Source organism: Delphinapterus leucas, chromosome 10 (genome assembly GCF_059928025.1).
Source record: "Delphinapterus leucas isolate spDelLeu-1000000601 "Yukka" chromosome 10, BTC_Dleu_Yukka2, whole genome shotgun sequence".
NCBI lineage: Eukaryota > Metazoa > Chordata > Mammalia > Artiodactyla > Monodontidae > Delphinapterus > Delphinapterus leucas.
Genome location: NC_143138.1, coordinates 98,083,937 through 98,106,544, shown reverse-complemented (window position 1 = coordinate 98,106,544; position 22,608 = coordinate 98,083,937). Strand labels below are relative to the sequence as shown.

At 49.5% G+C, this 22,608-nt stretch overlaps 2 protein-coding genes across 25 annotated transcripts in view; one reads left to right on the top strand and one right to left on the bottom strand.

Moving 5' to 3' along the window:
• The window catches only part of TATDN2 (TatD DNase domain containing 2), a 64,687-nt gene that overhangs the window by 24,203 nt on the left and 17,876 nt on the right, over nucleotides 1-22,608 (bottom strand). For 16 of the 24 annotated variants that reach the window (XM_089919700.1, XM_089919676.1, XM_089919679.1 and 13 more), the window contains exon 8: nucleotides 10,031-22,565. The gene's annotated coding sequence lies outside the window, so the exon portion shown is untranslated. The remainder of the gene's footprint in view (nucleotides 1-10,030; nucleotides 22,566-22,608) is intronic. The other 8 variants (XM_089919686.1, XM_089919694.1, XM_089919689.1 and 5 more) reach the window with 8 other exon arrangements.
• On the top strand, nucleotides 11,469-15,561 carry GHRL (ghrelin and obestatin prepropeptide). Its single transcript, XM_030759418.2, has 3 exons — nucleotides 11,469-12,056; nucleotides 12,280-12,396; nucleotides 15,314-15,561. The coding sequence occupies exons 1-3, from the start codon at nucleotides 11,697-11,699 to the stop codon at nucleotides 15,524-15,526; spliced, it is 690 nt and encodes a 229-aa protein (XP_030615278.2). The 5' UTR covers nucleotides 11,469-11,696; the 3' UTR covers nucleotides 15,527-15,561.

The following is a 22,608-nucleotide window of genomic DNA, read 5'->3' as shown; positions in this document are numbered from 1 at the left end:
ACATATTCTCACACTATAATGGAAGTAACCTAGAAACCAATAATAGAATACTTGGAAAATCCTCAAATATTTGGAAATTTAAGCAATACATCTAAATTACTCATGGGTGAAAAAAAAAATCACAATAAAAATACTTACCTATAGAGGAAAGGAGGAACAGAATGCAGGGGACAGGAATGGAAGATAATAGTCTCTGCATGTACCTTGTCTCATACCATTGACTTGGGAACCACGTAATGTTTAATAATTAACAAGTAAAGGGGAAAAAATCCCTAAAAACTGAAAAAACAACTGGATGGAATGTTAGGTATATATCAAGCCCATGGCATAACCACACAGAGAAAATATTTAACTCATTTGACTGTATATTCATTCCTAAGACTGCGTTTAGTAGTTTTATGGTTTGTAGTAATTGTCGTAGTCTTATTTTGAAAGTATTATGTTGATACTGTAAGATACAGCAAGATAGAGGTAATTTTGTTAATGTAATTAGAAACCAGGATTTTTAAGATAAAGAAAGGAATTTAAATATAAAACCCAAGAAGTGAAAAATCACAGTGACCTTAAGTTTTACTTGGAAATAACAGTATTAACTCATGACCTATTTTTCTCCATCTAAAAACTATGTTTTTATCATCTATGCGCTGAAAAGGCCTAGAAGCAATACTAGTAGTTACCATCCAGATTGTGGTCTTTAAAAACTATTCCCCACTAAAAGAAACCAAAACTTCTTAGAGAAATGGCAAATTCAGGTCAGAATCAGGAAGGACACACAAAAGATGAGGCCAGGATTTCTTAATGAGACAGAAAGGAAGACAACTATTAAAAACGATAGGGTTGTGTCAAAAGCACACAGGAATAAACTCATCAAATATGGAAGCATCAAAACGAAAATTACTATAATGGATTGGAACACTTATATTTTAAGAAAAAAATCCATGAGATTGGTTCAAGATGGCGGAGTAGAAGGACGTGAGCTCACTCCCTGTCGCGAGAGCACCGGAATCACAACTAATCACTGCTGAACAATCAAGGACAGGAAGACACTGGAACTCACCAAAAAAGATACCCCACATCCAAAGACCAAGGAGGAGCCGCAATGGGACAGGAGGAGGGGCGCAATCACAATACAATCAAATCCCGTAACTGCTGGGTGGGTGACTCACAAACTGGAGAACACTTACACCACAGAAGTCCACCCACTGGAGTGAAGGTTCTGAGCCCCACGTCACGTTTCCCGACCTGGGGGTCCGGCAATGGGAGGAGGAATTCCTAGAGAACCAGACGCTGAAGGCTAGCAGGATTTGATTGCAGGACTTCGCCAGGACTGGGGGAAACAGAGACTCCGCTCTTGGAGGGCACCCACAAAGTAGTGTATGCATCAGGACCCAGGGGAAGGAGCAGTGACCCCACAGGAGACTGAACCAGACCTACTGGCCAGTGTTGGAGGGTCTCCTGCAGAGGCGGGGGGTGGATGTGGCTCACCATGGGGACAAGGACACTAGCAGCAAAAGTTCTGGGAAGTGCTCCTTGGCCTGAGCCCTCCCAGAGTCTGCCATTAGTCCCACCAAAGAGCTGGATAGGCTCCAGTGCTGTGTCGCCTCAGGCCAAACAACCAACAGGGAGGGAACCCAGCCCCACCCATCAGCAGACAAACGGATTAAAGTTTTACTGAGCTCTGCCCACCAGACCAACACCCAGCTCTACCCACCACCATTCCCTCCCATCAGGAAGCTTGCACAAGCCTCTTAGATAGACTCATCCACCAGAGGGCAGACAGCAGAAACAAGAAGAACTACAGTTCTGTAGCCTGTGGAAGGAAAAGCACATTCACAGAAAGATAGACAACATAAAAAGGCAAAGGACTTTGTACCAGATGAAAGAACAAGATAAAACCCCAGAAAAACAACTAAAGTGGAGATAGGCAACCTTCCAGAAAAAGACTGCAGAATAATGATAGTGAAGATGATCCAGGACCTCGGGAAAACAATGGAGGCAAACATCGAGAAGATGCAAGAATTGTTTAACAAAGACCTAGAAGAATTAAAGAACAAACAAACAGAGATGAACAATACAATAACTGAAATGAAAAATACACCAAAGGATTCAATAGCAGAATAATCGAGGCAGAAGAACGGATAAGTGACCTGGAGGACGGAATGGTGGAATTCACGGCTGTGGAACAGAATAAAGAAAAAAGAATGAAAAGAATTGAAAACAGCCTAAGAGACCTCTGGGACAACATTAAACGCAACAACATTCGCATTGTAGGGCTGCTAGAAGGAGAAGAGAGAAAGGACCTGAGAAAATACTTGAAGAGATTATAGTCAAAAACTTCCCTAACATAGGAAAGAAATAGCCACCCAAGTCCAGGAAGCACAGAGAGTCCCAGGCAGGACAAACCCAAGGAGAAACATGCCAAGACACAGAGTAATCAAATTGACAAAACTTAAAAACAAAGAAAAATTATTCAAAGCAGCAAGGGGAAAACGACAAATAACATACAAGGGAACTCCCATAAGGTTAACAGCAGAAACTCTACAAGCCAGAAGGGAGTGGCACGATATAATTAAAGTGATGAAAGGAAACAACCTACAACCAACATTACTCTACCCAGGAAGCATCTCATTCAGATTCGACGGAGAAATCAAAAGCTTTACAGGCAAGCAAAAGCTAAGAGAATTCAGCACCAGCGAACCAGCTCTACAGCAAATGCTAAAGGAACTTCTCTAAATGGGAAACACAAGAGAAGAAAAGGACCTACAAAAACAAACCCACAACAATTAAGAAAATGGTTATGGGAACATACATATCGATAATTACCTTAAACGTGAATGGATTAAATGCTCCAACCAAAAGACACAGGCTCACTGAATGGATGCAAAAACAAGACCCATATATATGCTGCCTACAGGAGACCCACTTCACACCTAGGGTCACGTACAGACTGACGATGAGGGGATGGAAAAAGATATTCCATGCAAATGGAAATCAAAAGAAAGCTGGAGTAGTAATACTCATATCAGATAAAACAGACTTCAAAATAAAGATTGTTACTAGAGACAAGGAAGGACAGTACATCATGATCAAGGGATCAATCCAAGAAGAAGATATAATAATTATAAATATATATGCACCCAACATAGGAACACCTCAATACATAAGGCAACTGCTAACAGCTATAAAAGAGGAAATTGACACTAACACAATAATAGTGGGAGACATTAACACCGCACTTACACCAATGGACAGATGATCCAGACAGAAAATTAATAAGGAAACACAAGCTTTAAATGACACAAAAGACCAGACAGATTTCATTCATATCTATAGGACATTCCATCCAAAAACAGCAGATTACATTTCTTCTCAAGTGCACATGGAACGTTCTCCAGGATACATCACATCTTGGGTCACACATCAAGCCTTGGTAAATTTAAGAAAACTGAAATCATATCAAGCATCTTTTCCGACCTCAACACTATGAGATTAGAACTCAATTACAGGGGGAGAAAAACGTAAAAAAACACAAACACATGTAGGCTAAACAATACGTTACTAAGTAACCAAGAGAACACTGAAGAAATCAAAGAGGAAATCAAAATATACCTAGAGACAAATCACAATGAAAACACGACGATCCAAAACCTATGGGATGCAGCAAAAGCAGTTCACAGAGGGAAGTTTATAGCAATACAAGCCGACCTCAAGAAACAAGAAACATCTCAAATAAACAATCTAACCCTACAACTAAAGGAACTAGAGAAAGAAGAACAAACAAAACCCAAAGTTAGTAGAAAGAAAGAAATCATAAAGACCAGAGCAGAAATAAATGACACAGAAACAAAGAAAACATTAGCAAAGATCAATAAAACTGAAAGCTGGTTCTTTGAGAAGATAAACAAAATTGATACACCTTTAGCCAGACTCATCAAGAAAAAGAGGAAGAGGACTCAAATTAGAAATGAAAAAGGAGAAGTTACAACAGACACCACAGAAATAGAAAGCATCATAAGAGACTACTACAAGCAACTCTATGTGAATAAAATGGACAACCTGGAAGAAGTGACAAATTCTAAGGAAGGTATAACCTTCCAAGACTGAACCAGGAAGAAACAGAAAAGATGAACAGACCAGTCACAAGTAAGGAAATTGAAACTGTGATTAAAAACGTTCCAAGAGGGCTTCCCTGGTGGCGCAGTGGTTGAGAGTCCACCTGCCGATGCAGGGGACGTGCGTTCATGTCCCGGTCCGGGAGGATCCCACGTGCCGCAGAGCGGCTGGGCCCGTGAGCCGTGGCCGCTGAGACTGTGTGTCTGGAGCCTGTGCTCCGCGGCGGGAGAGGCCACAGCAGTGAGAGGCCCATGTAACACAAAAACAAAAAAACAAAACAAAAAAATGTTCCAACAAAAAAAGTCCAGGACCAGATGGCTTCACAGGTGAATTCTATAAAACATTTAGAGAAGAGCTAACACCCATCCTTCTCAAACTCTTCCAAAAAATTGCAGAGGAAGGAACCCTCCCAAACTCATTCTATGAGGCCACCATCACCCTGATACCAAAACCAGACAAAGATACTACAAAAAAAGAAAATTACAGACCAATATCACTGATGAATATAGATGCAAAAATCCTCAACAAAATACTAGCAAACATAATCCAACAACACATTAAGCGGATCATACGCCATGATCAAGTGGGGTTTATGCCAGGGATGAAAGGATTCTTCAATATATGCAGATCAATCAACGTGATACACCATATTAACAAATTGAAGAAGAAAAACATATGATCGTCTCAATAGATGCAGAAAAAGCTTTTGAAAAACTCAACACCCATTTATGATAAAAACTCTCCAGAAAGTGGGAAAAGAGGGAACCTACCTCAACATAATCAAGCCCATTTACGACAAACCCACAGCAAACATCATTCTCAATGGTTAAAAACAGAAAGCATTTCCTCTAAGATCAGGAACAAGACAAGCATGTCCACTCTCACCACTATTAGTCAGCATAGTTTTGGAAGTCCTGGCCATGGCAATCAGAGAAGAAAAAGAAATAAAAGGAATACAAATTGGAAAAGAAGAGGTAAAATATCACTGTCTGCAGATGACATGATACTATACATAACCTTAAAGATGCCACCAGAAAACTACTAGAGCTAATCAATGAATGTAGTAAAGTTGCAGGATACAAAAGTAATGCACAGAAATCTCTCACATTCCTGGACTCTAGCAATGCAAGATCAGAAAGAGAAATTAAGGAAACAATCCCATTCACCAGTGCAACAAAAAGAATAAAATACCTAGGAATAAACCTACCTAAGGAGGTAAAAGACCTGTACTCAGAAAACTGTAAAACACTGATGAAAGAAATCAAAGATGACACAAACAGATGGACAGATACACCATGTTCTTGGATTGGAAGAATCAATACTGTGATAACTACTATACTACCCAAAGCAATCTACAGATTCAAGGCAATCCCTTTCAAATTACCAGTGGCATTTTTGTACAGAACTAGAACAAAAAATCTTAAAATTTGTATGGAGACACAGAAGACCCCCAAAAGCCAAAGCAATCTTAAGGGAAAAAAACAGAGCTGGAGGAATCAGACTCCCTGACTTCAGACTATACTACAAAGCTACAGTAATCAAGACAATATGGTACTGGCACAAAGACAGAAATATAGATCGATGGAACAGGGTAGAAAGCCCAGAGATAAACCCACACAGCTATGGTCAACTAATCTATGACAAAGGAGGCAAAGATATACAATGGAGAAAAGACAGTCTCTTCAATAAGTGGTGCTGGGCAAACTGGACAGCTACATGTAAAAGAATGAAATCAGAACATGCCCCAACACCATACACAAAAATAAACTCAAAATGGATGACAGACCTAAATGTAAGACCGGACAGCATAAAACTCTTAGAGGAAAACATAGGAAGAACACTCTTTGACATAAATCACAGCAAGATCTTTTTCGATCCACCTCCTAGAGTAATGGAAATATAAACAAAAATAAATGGGACCTAATGAAACTTCAAAGCTTTTGCACAGCAAAGGAAACTACAAACAAGACCAAAAGACAACCCTCAGAATGGGAGAAAATATTTGCAAACAAACAAATGGACAAAGGATTAATCTCCAAAATATATAAACAGCTCATGCAGCTCAATATTAAAAAAACAAACAACCCAATCAAAAAATGGACAGAAGACCTAAATAGACATTTCTCCAAAGAAGACATACAGATGGCCAAGAATCACATGAAAAGGTGCTCGACATCACTAATCGTTAGAGAAATGCAAATCAAAACTACAATGAGGTTATCACCTCACACCAGTTAGAATGGGCATCAACAGAAAATCTACAAACAACAAATGCTGGACAGGGTGTGGACAAAAGGGAACCCTCTTGCGCTGCTGGGGGGGATGTAAATTGATATAGCCACAATGGAGAACAGTATGGAGGGTTCTTAGAAAACCTAAAATAGAATTATCATATGACCCAGCAATCCCACTCCTGGGCAGATAACCAGAGAAAACAGTAATTCAAAATGACACACGCACCCCAATGTTCATTGCAGCACTATTTACAATAGCCAGGACATGGAAGCAACCTAAATGCCCATCGGCAGATGAATGGATAAAGAAAATGTGGTGCATATATACAATGGAATATTAGCCATAAAAAGGAATGAAATTGGGTCATTTGTAGAGACGTGGATGGATCTAGAGACTGTCCTTATTTTGAACATTAGTAAGTAGAAAAAAAATAATGTAGGGCTTCCCTGGTGGCGCAGTGGTTGAGAGTCCGCCTGCCGATGCAAGGAACACGGGTTCGTGCCCCAATCCGGGAAGATCTCACATGCCGCGGGAGCGGCTGGGCCCATGTGCCATGGCCGCTGAGCCTGCGCGTCCGGAGCCTGTGCTCCGCAACGGGAGAGGCCACAACAGTGAGAGGCCCGCGTACCGAAAAAGAAAACAAATGATGTATTTTTCTTGCCTTTCCTTTACAAACTGTATATCAAGGTGATAAAATAATTGCTGAAGGAAAAACTGGTAATAAATGTAGAAAGGAACAATAGAAAAAGAATCAGGTTGAGGTAAGGGGGTTGTTGTAGGGTAAGAGAGTGTGTTTTATCAGTTAAAGTTACACCCTGAAGATTTTAAGGCTGCAGTTACATGATTGCTGAGATTTGCTTTTAGAATATTCCTCCCAAAGGAAAAAGAGTATGTGGGGCAAATACACGAAGCAAGATGCTGATAAATGTTGGAACTGATGATGAATGCTTGTGGAGACTCATCGTATTACTCTCTCTGCTTTCATTGTATGGTTGAAATTTTCCAGAATAAGTTCAAATATACATGGTGAGAGTTTATCTTACATATGGCCAAATTTTCTTCTGGAAACATTATTTTATAATCAGAAAGCAAGTGCCTCAGATACTTGTTCAGTATCTGAGAAATACAGATTCTCACGCCCCACGGCAGACTTACTGGATCAGAATCTGAAGATGAGACATAAAAAAGACTGCTTTCTTACCACTTCCCCTATGCATCCACTGCGCCTGCACCCAGCGGTGAGATGAGATGACCCTACAGGCCTCATCCTGAGATCCTAGGGCTCTTAGCCATCCCTAGACTGCGCTACCTGTAGCTCTGAGAACAGTTTCAGCACAGTGGTTGGCGGGCGGTGCAGGGAGTCAAGCTACAGAGTGTGGAGGGGCCACTACCCATAAGGGACAGGAACTTCTGCCTGGACACGGTAGCATGAGGGCAAGAAGGCATCAATAGACCCTTCCAGGATTAGAGAGACCTGGGCATATTTTAACGCTGAGGGCAAAAGCTGGTAGAGAGAAAGACTGAAGATAGGAGACCGATACTGGGGGCTCCAGCCCCACGATGGCAGGAGAACAGGGAAGCCCCAGTGGGAGAGGTTGTGTTTGGAGCAGGAGGAATAAGACAGCACTGGGCTAAGGATGTGGAAGTTGTAAGAGTGACACCCATGATGATCTAGAGCTCGTCCAGTGCAGTAGCCGTGAGCCACAAGTAGCTGCTGAGCACTGGAAATGTGGCTGGTCTGAACTGAAACGTGCTGTGAAAATATAATACACAATGGATTTTGAAAATTTAGTAAAAAGAAAACCAGTGCCAAATATCTAAATCATTTATGACACTGATTACATGTCAAATTGATAGTATTTTGAATATATTGCAGTATATTATTAAAATGGATTTTATCTGTTTCTTTTTCGTTTTTTAATGGCACTCCTAAGGAATTGTTAATAGCATGACTGGCATGATACTTCTAGTGATCGATGCTGTTCTACAAGTTATGGAAGCCAGAACAAGGAGAAAAAAATAAGCCCCGCCAAAGAGCCCTATCTATCTCAAAAAATGAAACCCGTTTCTATTACCCCAGAACCTGCCTCATTCAGACCAAGGTTTGGCCAAATTCATGAAAAAACTCCCTGCTCAGCCAGCTACTTAACAGCACAAACAGAATGACTGTGGACTGTGTACACAATTTGTTCTCAGACACCACTGACATGCAGCAGTTAATTCGGTGATGATGCGCCCTTATCTGTGGATGAGGCCAGGCCCTCAAGGCCCTGCTGTGGGAAGGAAACCACCAACCAGCAAGCAATCCAGAGGAAGGTTCAGAGAAGAAGACAAATGGACAGACTGGCCTTGGCATTATCCACATTCAAAGGAGGGGAAACACATGCTGAGGCCAAGTCAGTCCTCCCCACCCCGAGCCACACAGTCCTCCTCAAAGGCCTCTGGGCTCAGGTCTGCGTGCGTCCCCACCCCAGCCTGCACCCCGTCCACGGCCGGGGGTGGGCAGCGAGGTACTTTCTGGGTGCCACCTCCCCCTCCCTCAGTGGCTCCGGCATCCTTCCTTCCTCCCCCAACCAGCCTCCGCTCTGCGGGATGTGCTTCGGGTGCTTTCCAGCCCGCAGGCCACCTTTCTGCTCCGGAAGGGAACGCAGCAGCCCGTGGGTGTTTGCCTTCGGGGTGTTATCTAAGATCAACACTGGCAGTTCCTGTCTCCAGGGCCGGGACTGAAGGAGGCCTCACATCTCAGTGGGGCCTGGTCACCATAGTCTGTTTGGGGTTTTTAGGGGGGGGCGGGCAGGGCGGGCCACGCTCTGAAAAAGCTGCAGGCCTTCTCTAGCATCTCCCCACCTGCTCCACCTTCAGCCCTTCTGAGCCCCGAGGCCAAGAGGCATCAGCTCAGGTGGCCCGCAAGGGCGAAGGCCTCCAGGTGACACACTTACACTCTGCTGGGACTGCGGGAGGATTCCGGCCCCCGCCCCAGTGCACTGGTGGTGAGAAGTTTTCCAGCAGGAGGTACTCAGTCCCCACATTCTACTGAGGGGCTCAGTCCAGCCCCTCCCGGGCACCCACTGTCCCTAGAGTCTCCACAAGGGTCCAGTGCCCCCTGACGACCATCTCAGTCAGGCGGTCATCGGATGACCAGCGTTCTGCTGGCTCCCCTGCCCCATCCCGTCGTGCTCAGGAGCCTGGCTAGGCGTCCGGGCACTGCCACTCAGGGCTGCGTGGCTTTGGGGAAAGTGTGGTCCCTGTGGCATTCAGGTTTTCTCCCCGTGAAATAACGGTGCAGCCTCCCAGGTCTTTAAGGTCATGTCCTGTCACTCCTCTGCTCAAAAGCCTTCAGTGGCCTCCCTCTTCCAGATCAGGCCCAAACTCCTTGGGCCCCCAGCTTCCAAACTGTGCTCATCCCAACCCCGTACCTCCTTCTAGGCCTTTTCTTACAACCCGCCCCATTGCCACCCTCCTCCGAGCAGCCAGCCTTCTCACTGGGGCCACACACAGTCTGCACCCATGCCTGCTGTTCCCCTCCGCTCCTGCCCCTCTGCCTGCAGCGGTGCCCTCCCTTCAGAGCCCTGCTCCTCTTCCGCCGCCTGGATCACGGAGCCCTTCCTACCCTCCCAGCCCGAGCCCAGCCAGAAGTGAGCTCCTCCTCTGAAACGCTAGAACGTCTACACAGACAGCTCACCGAGCCCTTAGGAGTCACCACCTGGGCATCCTGTGGGATGAGCCGCTGCGGGCGCGTAAGGAATCCCCCACGTGGTTGATGCGCTCTTCGTCCGCGAACATCTGACGTGGCAAAGGCTGGCCAGGGTACAAAAAACAGTTGTCACCTGCGCGGTACTTGACAGGTTACAAAGGATTTCACACCCATCACCTCAGTTAATCCTCAAGCCCCTGTGAGAGGCAGCCGTGAGCAGGGGGACGCTCAGTGATCTGCGTAAGGCCAATCTGTGTGTGGTCACCTGTGGCAGCACCAGGTCCCGGCTCTCCTGCCCCCAGGGCACTCTGCTCCCTCTCAGAACCTGGCTGGGCGAGGGGAGAAAGGCCCGCACATTAAGAAAGACCAAGCTGAGCAGAGCCATCACCACCACCCAAAAGAAGGGATTGGACACTTGCCCCTTATTGTTGCCCTCAGTTTGTATTGGGTTGATTGCATCCCTGTGGGTCTCCTTTACACACTCATCCATCCCCTGTATTTCTTGGGAGTTGGTAATTGAAACTACAGCATCTATAGACTCAGGTTTTTTTTGCAAGGCGGAGCATGTGATTCTACCAAGAGTTACAGAAAAGTAAGACTTTTCTTATTTGCTTGTTTCTTATTACCAAATGAATATTCAACCTAAGCACTAAAAATAATTACAAAGAAGAAAAAATTAGCGTATGTCCTTCCAGATAGTTGGCTGTCTATATTTGTTGTATTTTTATCTTGTATTTTTTCCATAAAATGGGATCATACTACACATTTAAAAAAAAAAAAAAAAGACTGGAGTTCAGCCCCTGTTGGAGATGGTCTCTGCCCTGCTCCCCTACAGTTTCCTCATCTGAATAATGGGGCTTCCCTCTCGGACGTGTGAGAGTTCCATGAGCCAGCGTCCCATGTGCTCGGGGTCTGTGGGAGCCAGAGCAGCATCCCTCATGGAGAGCAGCGAGCGCAGGGGCAGGACAAGCTCCTGAGTTCGAGTGAGGATACCTCATTCTATCCCGGAAGGAAGGGAGTGGCAGAAGGGCCAGTAAGCCAAGGCCGCAGAGCAGCAAAGCCAGACCAGACCCAGGGCCACTCTCCTCCCTCCCACCTAAACCAGGGCCAGGCACGCTTGCAGAGAGGAGCAGCAGATGGCCACCTCACGTGGCTGTCCCAGGCCACCCAGCCATCTCTCAGGGCGTTTGCCCACCGCTGTTGATTTCTACCCCGAGGACAATGTGCGTAGTATTTTTAGTTCCCAAGGAATGTCAATCAGCCCCCGGATACTGGGCTGCCCTGAGGTGGGGCTGCTGGTTTAAAACAAACACAGGCTGCCTATATAATGACCAGACAGCCACCAGGCACCACCTCCACCAGGAATCCCAGGTAGGCACTCTGGCCACTCTCTTGTGTGTGGGAGGGTCTGTTTATGGGTTAATTCACCTCCACTGCCGGGCATCCGCAGGCCCATCTGAACTCGGGGAGGTGGCATGACCTGGAGCAGCCTGGTTGCTCAGAGCTGGGCTTGGGAGCCGCCCCAGGGCCCCCATGTCTCCTGGGACCTTGCCAGTTCAGCTTCCTCAAACATCCTCGAGAAACTTGGCACAAGGTCCTCGGGGCCTGGGATAAAGGACACGGGGAGTCCCATTGCCAAGCATTCTGCCCCCAGATGAACAGTCTTGGAAAAGAGCACCCACATCCTTCCATCAGTCCTACCCGGGGGAGGCGGGCAGAGAGCGCTAAGGGCCGCTCTACTCAGCAATCATGGCCCCAGGTCCAGGTCAGAGCCCTTCAGCCTGTCTGCTGGGCTCAGAGGCACAGGGAGGGAAGCGGGGGGAAAAGAAGGGATGGAATAGGGGGGCGCATGCTGCCCAGAGATGCTCTCTCCTCCAGGCCCATCTGTCCCCAGCCAGCCGAGGCCATGCCCTCCCCAGGGACCGTCTGCAGCCTGCTGCTCTTCAGTGTGCTCTGGGTGGACTTGGCCATGGCGGGCTCCAGCTTCCTGAGCCCCGAACACCAGAAAGTACAGGTGAGACGTCCCCCCACGAGGCCTGCACTCTGACTGGGGAATCCCATTGCAGCCCTGCCGTGAGCTGCGTGAGCTGGGCAGTGGCTCACCCTCTCTGCGCTTCAGCCTTCTTCTCCCAGAGCACAAAGGAGGACTCTGGGTCTGACCGTGGGCCCACACCTCACTCTGCTGCTGGAAGGACAGGGGGGCTTAGGGCCCTAAGGAGAACACCTCCTCTTTCCAGCAGAGAAAGGAATCCAAGAAGCCGTCAGCCAAACCGAAGCCCCGGGCCCTGGAAGACTGGCTTGACGCAGACGTCAGAAGTCAGGCGGAAGGCGCAGGGGACGAGCTGGAAATCCAGGTGGGTCCCTCTGCAGCTTTATGCTTTCAGCAGTGGAGGGGATGGGGCGGGGTAGGGCGTGGAGAGGCGGCCATCCACAGGGACTCACTTACCAGCCACTCAAGGAACATTAAACAGCACAAAAACAGTGGACCCTGCACCACTGGGCTCTGCTGAGATCGGCTTTGCCGATCAACAGGCAAACATCTAAGCAACTTTGCTGTATTAGGATGAGCCTCAAGCAGAGGGGAGAGGGGGCGCCAGCAGATGCCAGGTGATCTCAGAGGGGAGCCAGCAAATAGACACTCAGGAAGGAAGAGCTGGTCACAGACTGGAGGCGTTTCCTGCAGAAAACTTTCTGATCGACTCAGGGGCCCCTCGGACCTTACCTTACCCAATCTTACCAGGCGGCGGCCTGGACAGGTGAGCGGTGAGCCCAGCTCTCACCAAACCCCCACCTGTAGACGAGGATGGGGCTCATCAGGCTTGCTTGAGCTTTGATGAATAGTTCACGGGGCAGGGGAGCCACTTAGAGAGAAACGGAGGACTACGAGAGAGAAAGCGTGAAGGCGTTTTATAGTTACCCCTGCTGGGCAGCCGCGGTCCAGGGAATGGTTCTGACAAGAGTTTAGGTGAGGACAGATCCCCGCACGCAGGGAAACCAGAATCCCCGGGTGGTGCCTAGTAACTACTGTTAGTAACTGCGGTCTCGCTCTCCGGCTGCTTTACCCTCCTGCTTCGCATTTAACCTCTACAACCACCTGTGAAGTCAGTGGGGCTGGTTTCTGTGCCCTCATTTAGAGATGAGGAACCGAGGTTCAGCCGAGGGAGCTCACTGGGCTGAGGGGCCACAGCCCTGCATGGGGAAGAGGTGGGACCCACAGTCTGGGGGACTCCAGTCCCCAAGCCCTGTGTCCCCAGCACCCGTCTGGCAGAGAGCGAGCAGGTGGCCCAGGAAGTCTCCTCTGCCCTGCCTTGGCCTGCCTCCACCCACCCCCAGCCTCTCCTCCCCTCAGGGGTCAAATCCCCAACCCTCGCCCTCTGACCCTCGCCAGGCGCCTCCTCCACCACATGTGCGACCCCACCCGCCACGTTCCCACTCATCAGCCTGCAAATCCTTAGACTAAACCAGGGAACTTTCCCGGTGAGACCGCCAGGTCCAGTGGGGCCAGAGACGCCCTAAGTTAGCCCAGGCGGGGAAGAGGTTCCAGTGGCTGATGACTCACGGCTGGACGTTTCCAGTTTCCACAGAGCAAACGGCAGGCCCTACCTCCGCTAGAACCAGGAGTCTGAAATGTCGGAGGTGGTGAGACGCCAGAGGCAGGTGGGAGGCCTGTGACACAGGCCACAGAGCTCTGGCTGTGCCCCCCGAACCCCTCCAGGGCCAGGGTCCCACCTCACTCATCCCAGGCCCCTACACCCCCTCCAAAAGTTTTCCTGAAATCAATCAAGTTTCAGAGCTGGAAGCTTTCGAGGCCAAGTTCCACCCATCCCCCACTGACCACATGAGACACTAAGGCACCTTTTCAAGTTGCTCAAAGCCGCACCCCTATCCAACAGCTGCTGCGACTCCCGTCAGTTGCCCGTCGCTGGTTCCAGGGTGCAAACCAGCCCAGCAGGTCCCCAGCTTGGTGCTCGTGGTGCTGCAAAGTCGGCTGGGGTCATCCAACCACCCGCATGAGCCACAGGGGTGGAGCGGAAATGAGTATTTACTGAAGGGAGGGAACAGAGGGGCCTCAGTTCCCCCAAAATCACTCATATCATCTCCACTTGCTCCACCTTCACGGTGGAGACAAGAGGGGGAGGTAAATTTTAAAAAAGGGACCAACAGATACCTGTTGTTTTAATAACATCTCTGAGCATCTCTGCTCATCTGTGAAATGGGAGCAACAGTGGCTCCTGCCCGGAGGGAAAGGGGCTCAGCCTGGGCCTGACCAGGGCAAGGGCTGCACACAGGGCTGGGCAGGGCAGCGGCTCTGGGGCTCAAAGAGGCTCCAGGGCTGGTGGACTCGGGCCTGCAGTCTGGCCCTTGCCTCCACCTCCCTCTGTGGCCCCAGCCAAGTCGGGGCCTCAGCTCCTTCATCTGAAAAATGCGGCTGACGTGTCCTGTCTGGAGGGCAAGGAGGCAGGAGGACCAAGGACCGAGGGCTCCCTTTCAGACCCAAGATCCCTGCATCAACTCATCCAGAATCTCAGTGACCAACAGGGCCAGGCACCCAGGCAGTTACTGGATGAATGGAGCTAGATAGTCTCCGCTCCCCAGGTGAGAAACGATGATGTGGCCGAAAACAGAGCTCCTCCCTATTCACCCAAAACTGAGCTCCAGTAAATCATCTCATAGGCTGCCAAGAAAGTAGGGGAAATGGGGTGCTCTCCCTGGAGGAGGGATGAGACGGAGGCACAGAAAGAAGAACAAACTTGGCTCAGAGCATCGTTCTAGGGAAGGGTCAGCTTCCTGTCCAACTTCCCACAGAACAAGGAGAGGCCTGTGCAAATGAGAGGAAGACCACCTGGGAAGGGAGGAAGGTGGGGGGCAGAGACCGTCCCCCAGGCTAGTGCTGTGTACACCAGGGAGAACCCTGCTCCCCAGATCACCCTGCCAGGGCCTGAAGCTCTACCGCTGGCCATTCAACCTTATGTCTTCCTAAGCTGCAAGGAGCAGGGAACCTTGATCTAGGGGACTTCACAGCTTTTATCAGTAACCTTCTCAGAGGTAAGGAAAGAGGGTACAAGGTAAGCCTCCTAAAGATGGTGCGGATGGTAAGACTAGGCCTGGGCAGGAGGGTAACCTGGCTGAGCTGTCCCCTCAGTGGTGCCTGCTGGACCCCAGGCCCCCTCTCTCCCTCTCCTGAGAGCCCAGGGCCTCCACTGGGATGGGGCGGGGAGGCGGGGCACGCACGGGAGGGTGTGACCTCTGACAATTCCTGGGTCCTCCTAGTTCAGCGCCCCCTTTGACGTTGGGATCAAGCTGTCAGGGGCTCAGTCCCACCAGCACGGCCAGACCCTGGGGAAGTTTCTTCAGGACGTCCTTTGGGAAGACGCCAGCGGTAAGTCCTTTCTCCAGTTTCCTCGGAGTCCCAATGTGAGTCCGCCTATGGGTGACAAAACAGAAGTTTTCTTCCCCATCCCTGCCTCTCAAAAGAGCTCCTAATTCCTCTTTCCCAAACACAGTCATCCCTCAGTACCTGCGGGGGACTGGTTCCAGGGCCCCCAGCTTTTAGGGGATGTGCCCAAATCACACGGTCCATATTCTGAGGCCAGCGCTCCCCCCATTACAACACACCACCTCCGTCACCTTGTGGAAGAAAAGCCAACTTTGACGGCACTGGCAGAATGGCGGACACAGCACTATTTTTTTGTTTTTTTTGTTTTGTTTTTTTTTGGCTGTGCTGCACGGTATGCGGGATCTTACAGGGATCGAACCCGTGCCCCCCGCAGTGGAAGCACGGAGTCTTAACCGCTGGACCCCCAAGGAAGTCCCAGACACAGCACTTTGACTTGACCTCTTGCTTTTCAGAAACCCCAGCCCACAAGTGACCGGCCCTGAGTCCAGCCACCTCTCCGTTTTCCCACCCTCAGAAGCATTCACCTGGCTTCCAGAACGCTTCCGAGACCACCCCCAGCTCTGAGGGGTACCAGTCTAGGAGGTGAATAAATGCTCAAACTAGATGGTGAAGGTTCAAAATGTTTATTTCAGGAAAGAGGAAAATTTCACATTTCACTGAAAAACACCCCCTGCCCCATTCTTGGCCTATGGTCAAAGGGAAGAGAAAAGAAGAACATGTAGCAACGAGGTGTCAATGCTTAGAAAACCAAATTAGACCCATTTCTACAAGCAGATAAGGCTACTGGGGGAATGGAGGTGGGGGAGAGAAGGTGGACAGAAAGGGGGAAGGAGGGGCGAGACAGAGGAGAAAAAGGAGAAGACAAAGTTCCTTCAAATATCAGAGCTTCCCGATGCAAAGCTGCACAGAGAGCTTATTAACAACCAGCAAGGCCTGTGTGGACAGGAAAACTTCAGGTGACACTATCAGAGCCAACAGCCGTTGCACTGACATCCATGGGCAGAAAAAGATGCTGGGAATGTGAGAGCCTGAGTTTGAAGTTAGATTGAGTGGGCCGCTAACAATGGCTAGAGCCACTGCTGGACGGCTGACCTAACTCCTCCTCCTTCCTCCTCGTCCACTGAAAAGACCTGGCACAGCAGACGCCACCTCATGTGGCCAAGGCTGGCCATTACCTTGGTTCCTTCACTGATTTGGAACACGAGGTTGATATCCAAAACCACTTCCAACTCCAGCTCACAGCTGAAGTGAGCCTTGGTCCTTAAGTTCCACAACTGAATTCCAGTGAAGACCCAGTCTTCCTGGGAGGAATGTCACTTATCAGTCACTTGCTCTTTGGTATAAACACGTGAACTGACTTGAGAGCTATTGACAATGGATGCGTGATCACGAGGGGAGGAGCACCACCCATCCCGACAGGTGCGCACCCATCGGAAACACGCAGGATGCCCCTCTGCGAAGCTGGGGTAACATCCATATTCTGAAGAAACCTCTGTCACAAAGGGCTCCCTCTAGGAGCCAAGTATCTTCTCGAGTGAAATTCTGGCCATCTAGCACTCAAGGCACAGCCCTACAGCACTAACCACTGATCACACTTACTGGGCACCCCGAAACTCCACCACCATGCCTCACACCATGTGTGAGAAGGCACACATGGTCCATGGAATGTCACATGATCAGAGACCCTCTTAGAAATGCAGAGTCTCAGGCCCCGCCCCCGCCCTAGTAGATCAGGATCTGCATTTTAACAAGACCCCCAGGCGCATATATAAAGTGGCTTAGAGGCCACGGGGTCCTATTCAGGCAGCAGAGCCAGGTCGGCCCACCTGGCTTAGAGTGGGTGTGGACTCTTACATAACTTAGGAAAATGCAGACTTGGCCAGGGTGCCCTCAACAAAACTGAGAGCGCATGAAAAAGCTGTCCTGTTCCCTCTTTCACTTATCTCCCCGCCCAACTCTCTAAGCCCCAGCTCTGCTGTCAACTCCATGCCCATGCATTGGGCACACAACACACACACACACACACACTCTTCCATCTCTCAGGGAACCACACACCTGACTACCTGGCCGCGCAGTGACGTAGCTCACCGAGCCCTTGCTTCTGAAAGCATCTGCCTCTAAGTGGTAATCACACTTTGAAAGGTGTCATCCCCACTAGAGGAATCCAAGGTATTGGAGAGCAGGTGAACTACTTGGGTGGAGGGAGAGAGGAAGCAGAAGTCCGCCTCCATGAGCCAGACACTCGCTCTGATGCAGAGACCCACACGCGGGCCTGGAGCCGAGGCACGTCCCAGCTCTAAAGCTTAGTAGGGGTGCAACCCTGATCATCACTAGCCAGGCCCACCGCCCTCTTCTCAACACCCAGCGGAGGCACCAAGACTCAAACATGGTCAAAGGGCCCAAGAAACCAGCTCCCGACCTGCTGGAGAAGCAGCCAGACGGGGCTCCGGGGAGGATGGGGGCCAGGCCCTGGGGGGAATGCTGGTCACCTGATGCTCGCCCACAAAGACAAGGCCTTACTCCTTTCTCAAGGGACACACAAGCCTTCTCTCCCACTTGCCTAGGTCATTCACTCCAGAAACAGAGGTTAAGCGCCCACTCTGGTCGGGCTCTCTCACCTGCCCCAGGCAGCATGGTGGGGTGGAAAGCTGAGGGCTTCAGGCTCAGACCTGAATCTGAACACCAGCTGTCTGGTCCAGCACACGACACTGAACTTCTCAGGCTCCTCCCATGTAAAACACCCACCCCACCCCGGTCACTATCAAGATTGAACACGTATGTCCCACGAGGACACCTGCACATAGGAGACATTCAATTATCCTGATAGCCACCATTTACAGCATTCTTGCTGTGCACCAGCACTGTTCTAAATACTTCTTACATGAACTTAATGTAATTTCAGTGAATTTTCACAAAAGACACACTTCAGAGGGGGGAAACTGAAGTTCAGAGGAATTTAGTGACTTCCCAAGGTTACATATCAAACACGTTTCCGACTCACCCAGAGCTGTGGGCTCAGGCCCCCACTCCCCCACGTTCGGCTGCTTCTCTACCAATGTCACCCTCTTGCCCTGCTGCTTGGGGTCCTAGGGATTCCTTCTGTTTCTGTTTTTCATTTTCTTTCATAATACATGGGGTCAACTTGGAGTGGGCTGAGGACAATTTCAAGTCAACAACCAGCAGAAATAAAAGTGATCACAGGAAACAGGCAACACACTTGAGAAAACGTAGCATTTCAAACCTGGTCCCACGTCAGCCTTCTTGGACCTGTTCCTGCACGTGTCACTTCCCGACACCACTAACTTCCGGTTCTCTGAAGCAGCTGTATATACCCCTGGGCTGAGCAAGATATTTGCTGCAGAAAAAAAAAACCCTCCTTATAAAAAACTTTATTTTATAATATACCCAGTACACTAGTATAACAGCTCATGTATTTAACTTTTTTTAAATTAATTTATTTGTTTTAATTTTTGGCTGCGTTGGGTCTTCGTTGCTGTGCGTTGGCTTTCTCTAGTTGTGGCGAGAGGGGGCTACTCTTCATTGCAGTGCGAGGGCTTCTCATTGTCGTGGCTTCTCTTGTTGCAGAGCACAGGCTCTAGGCGCACAGGCTTTAGCACTTGTGGCACTCGGCCTCAGTAGTTGTGGCTCACAGGCTCATTAGTTGTGGAGCACGGGCTTAGTTGCTCCGTGGCATACGGGATCTTCCCAGGCCAGGGATCAAACCCATGTCCCCTGCATTGGCAGGCGGATTCTTAACCACTGTGCCACCAGGGAAGCCCGTGTTTAACATCTTACACACTTACACAGGGGTAATAAATTCTCTTACGACGGTGTACAGACAGTAGAGATCCACGCTTGGCTACCTTCCTTTAGTCTGAATCCACTTCCAAACATCGTTGACAAATGAGCATTTACAGGGAGCACAGGGCTGCCTGGCCACTGACTGACAGTTCTGCTGCCATCCTGGACACTTTATTCAAGCACCGTACACTTCAGTGGCTCTTTGCCCTGATCTTACAGAAATGCCTGAGGCAAAAATGAGTGTTCGCCGTAAATGATTACTATTGGTCCCAAACTTAATACAGAGAGATGTAAAACACCAGAAAGGCCAAGAGCAGACTTCCAGCCACAAAGAGACTATCACTGTGTCCAGTGGACACAGCTGCCATATGTCCAGCTGGGACAGAGCTGAGACAGTGAGTAATGTGCTGGAAATACGCAAACCAACGACTGTGCATCTGACATGAGGCATCAACAGATTCCAAATTTCGTTACCATTCTTGGAACAGAGCCTCCCTTTTGACGGGTTTACTTTGGGCTTGAGCACTTACTTGTGTTCAAGGATACCTTAGGACAAAACTGGAAGACTGACTGCAAGCAGTGAAACAGAATTTCCTCCAAAGTTTACCCAGCAGCATCAGTGTTCACAGTCCAAAGCCCACAGTACAACCAAGTCATCAACAACACCCTCGTGTACTCAATTTTTCTTCCTCCTACTGCTTTGCTCTGGAACAAAGAAGGTGTCTATGTATTTTTCACTGCTAAGAAGCAGCAGTGTATCTGGGTGTTTCCAGGCAGTAAAATGAGAGTTAATGCTCAAGGGCAGAACTTTTAAGAAGGTACCAGGGATTCTTCTTTTCAGTTGAATTTTAACTCTTTTTAGCAAATCTTTTTTTTTTTTTTTTTTTTTTTAATTTATTTTTGGCCGCACTGGGTCTTCGTTGCTGCACGCAGGCTTTCTCTAGTTGCAGCGAGCGGGGGCTACTCTTCGTTGTGGTGCACAGGCTTCTCATTGCAGTGGCTTCTATTGTTGCAGAGCACGGGCTCTAGGCGCACGGGCTTCAGTAGTTGTGGCACACGGGCTCAGCAGTTGTGGCTTACAGGCTCTAGAGCAAAGGCTTCAGTAGTTGTGGTGCACGGGCTTAGTTGCTCTGTGGCATGTGGGATCTTCCCGGACCAGGGTTCAAACCCGTGTCTCCTGCACTGGCAGGCGGATTCTTAACCACTGCGCCACCAGGGAAGCCCTTTCCAGTTGAATTTTGCTGAGGCACAGGTACATTTTTGAATGTCTCCAGACCTTTGGATTCTCAGGTTACAAAGCTAGTCAACAACTAAACCATCGCTAACACTCTGAGAAATATAAACGAACATGGAGACCATGGGAGTTGGCTGAAGATCCATCACTTTATTTTCAGAAAGAGATGGTCAAAGGGAGCGAGGGGGCAGAGATACAGAGGCATTCCGGCAACACAGCAAAAACAATCAAGTCAGCCATCCAAAAACAATGCCAACCAGCTTTCACTCCCACACAGGTAATGTTTCACTGTGTAACAGAAATGATAATCCTAAATCCTGGAGATAAAAGTATATAGCACCTTGTGCTTTACTTTGGCAGGGAGACTGCAATGGCTCAGAGACATCCACTGAGTTATCACTCTTAGTCCTTGAACACAGGCCCGGTTGGTTTCCTTCGGAGGCAGTTGTGATGTACAGGCCTTGCTGTGAAAGAGATGGATAAGGGACAGTTCATTGGGTGACAACAAAGCACTGTGAAATCCTTAGTCCTCCAAATCTTCCAAGCAGGAGAACAAGGCCCCGGATTTGCCAAATCTGCGGCACAGATGACGCACAGCTGATCCATGGAAGGTCGACACTGAATTAAGGCCTACTTCCCAGGCCAGCAACTTGGGTACCGGGGCAAGAGGGAAATACCACATATGAAATGTAAAGTCCATTCCCTTGCAGGTTACGAGGTTCAAAAGCACCTTCCACAAACACCTAGAGGCATCCAACATAAGCACTGGATCTTACGATTTCAGCTATTGGCCTCCAAGAAACAGACAAGGGACTCAGGGTGGCCTGTCGCACTGAGGAAGGTTGGAATAAAGGATCCTTCTGTCCCAAATGCAGAGCATCCTCACTCTTAACCCTTGACCGTCATAACCTTCCAGGACCTGTAATGAACACACCTTTACAAGGCACCAGCAGGGAGCAGAGCACAGCTCAGAACTTGAGATGACCTGGCTGTTCAAAGTCCAAGGAGTGGCTCTCACTTTCACCACGGAGAAAGGACACAGCAGAGGCCAAGGCAAGGGAGAGCCCCAGGACGGGGAACAGGAGATCCATGGACACCAGGCCTCTTGTTCTGCATAGGCAATAGAACAGGGCTGGGCAGTGCCAGCAGAGCTTTGGAAAATTAAATTGGTTTACCTCTCGACCTGGATGGGGCACACAAGGGGCTGTTACATGAGATGAAACAGAAGGAGTGTTTTTGGTCCAGTGGTCCAGGAGAAGGGGGCAGAGTGGGGCACAGGGCAGCTGGAACCCCCTGACGGCAGACTAGCAGACAGCATCTGCTGCAGACTGGACCCTGTCAGTTTAACACAATCGAGCTGCAGCCCTGGGGACCTCGGTAAGTGGGATCACCTTCCTCGGGGTCGTCTTCCTCAAGCAGGCTTCCTCCTCAAGTCCCCCAGTCTGTCCAGATGTTCCTCGGCCAGGACTTTCCCTGGACCATGAGCACCCCTTTGGCCCCTCCATACTGATGGCAGTAGAACCAGTGAGACCAGCAGCCAAGGTCCTTCCACCAGTGCCAACTCAGAGCTGACGCAGCAACAGTGAGAGCCAGACTGAAGAGTCACCCAGGGAAGGGAGGGGCTGCCTTCTCTGGCCGCAGGAGCATCAGCCTCTAACACAGGTCTCTGGCAAATGTCCCCCAGAGGAGATCTCCCACCGGGGGTTCGTGTTGACAGTGCAGAACCAGGAACCAAGCTACACGCCTACGTGCACTTAGCTGAGGAGCAGTGTGACTTTACTCACAGACTGCTCGCACCACAAGCTGTGGAGGCAGGCACTGGGCGGGCAAGCTCGCTGTGCCCTCACATCAGCCTCCTCTTCTTCCCAGGCTGCCCTGGAGCACTGCAGCCGGGAGGCCAGCCCGAACCCCTCGCCAGCCCCGCGCACGCCGGCCCCACCCCCAACCAGCCTGAAGCGGAAGCCTCCGACGAGGTCTCAGGAAACATCCTGTCCGGGTGTCCTCCATGCCAGCGGGCTCTCAAACATCCTCGAGCAGGGACACACAGGCAGAGCTCACACGGCCTTTCTCCTGTCAGGCCGCTGGTCATCCTGGAGGGCGGGGAAGAGAAAAGGATGAAGGTTAAACCTGAGT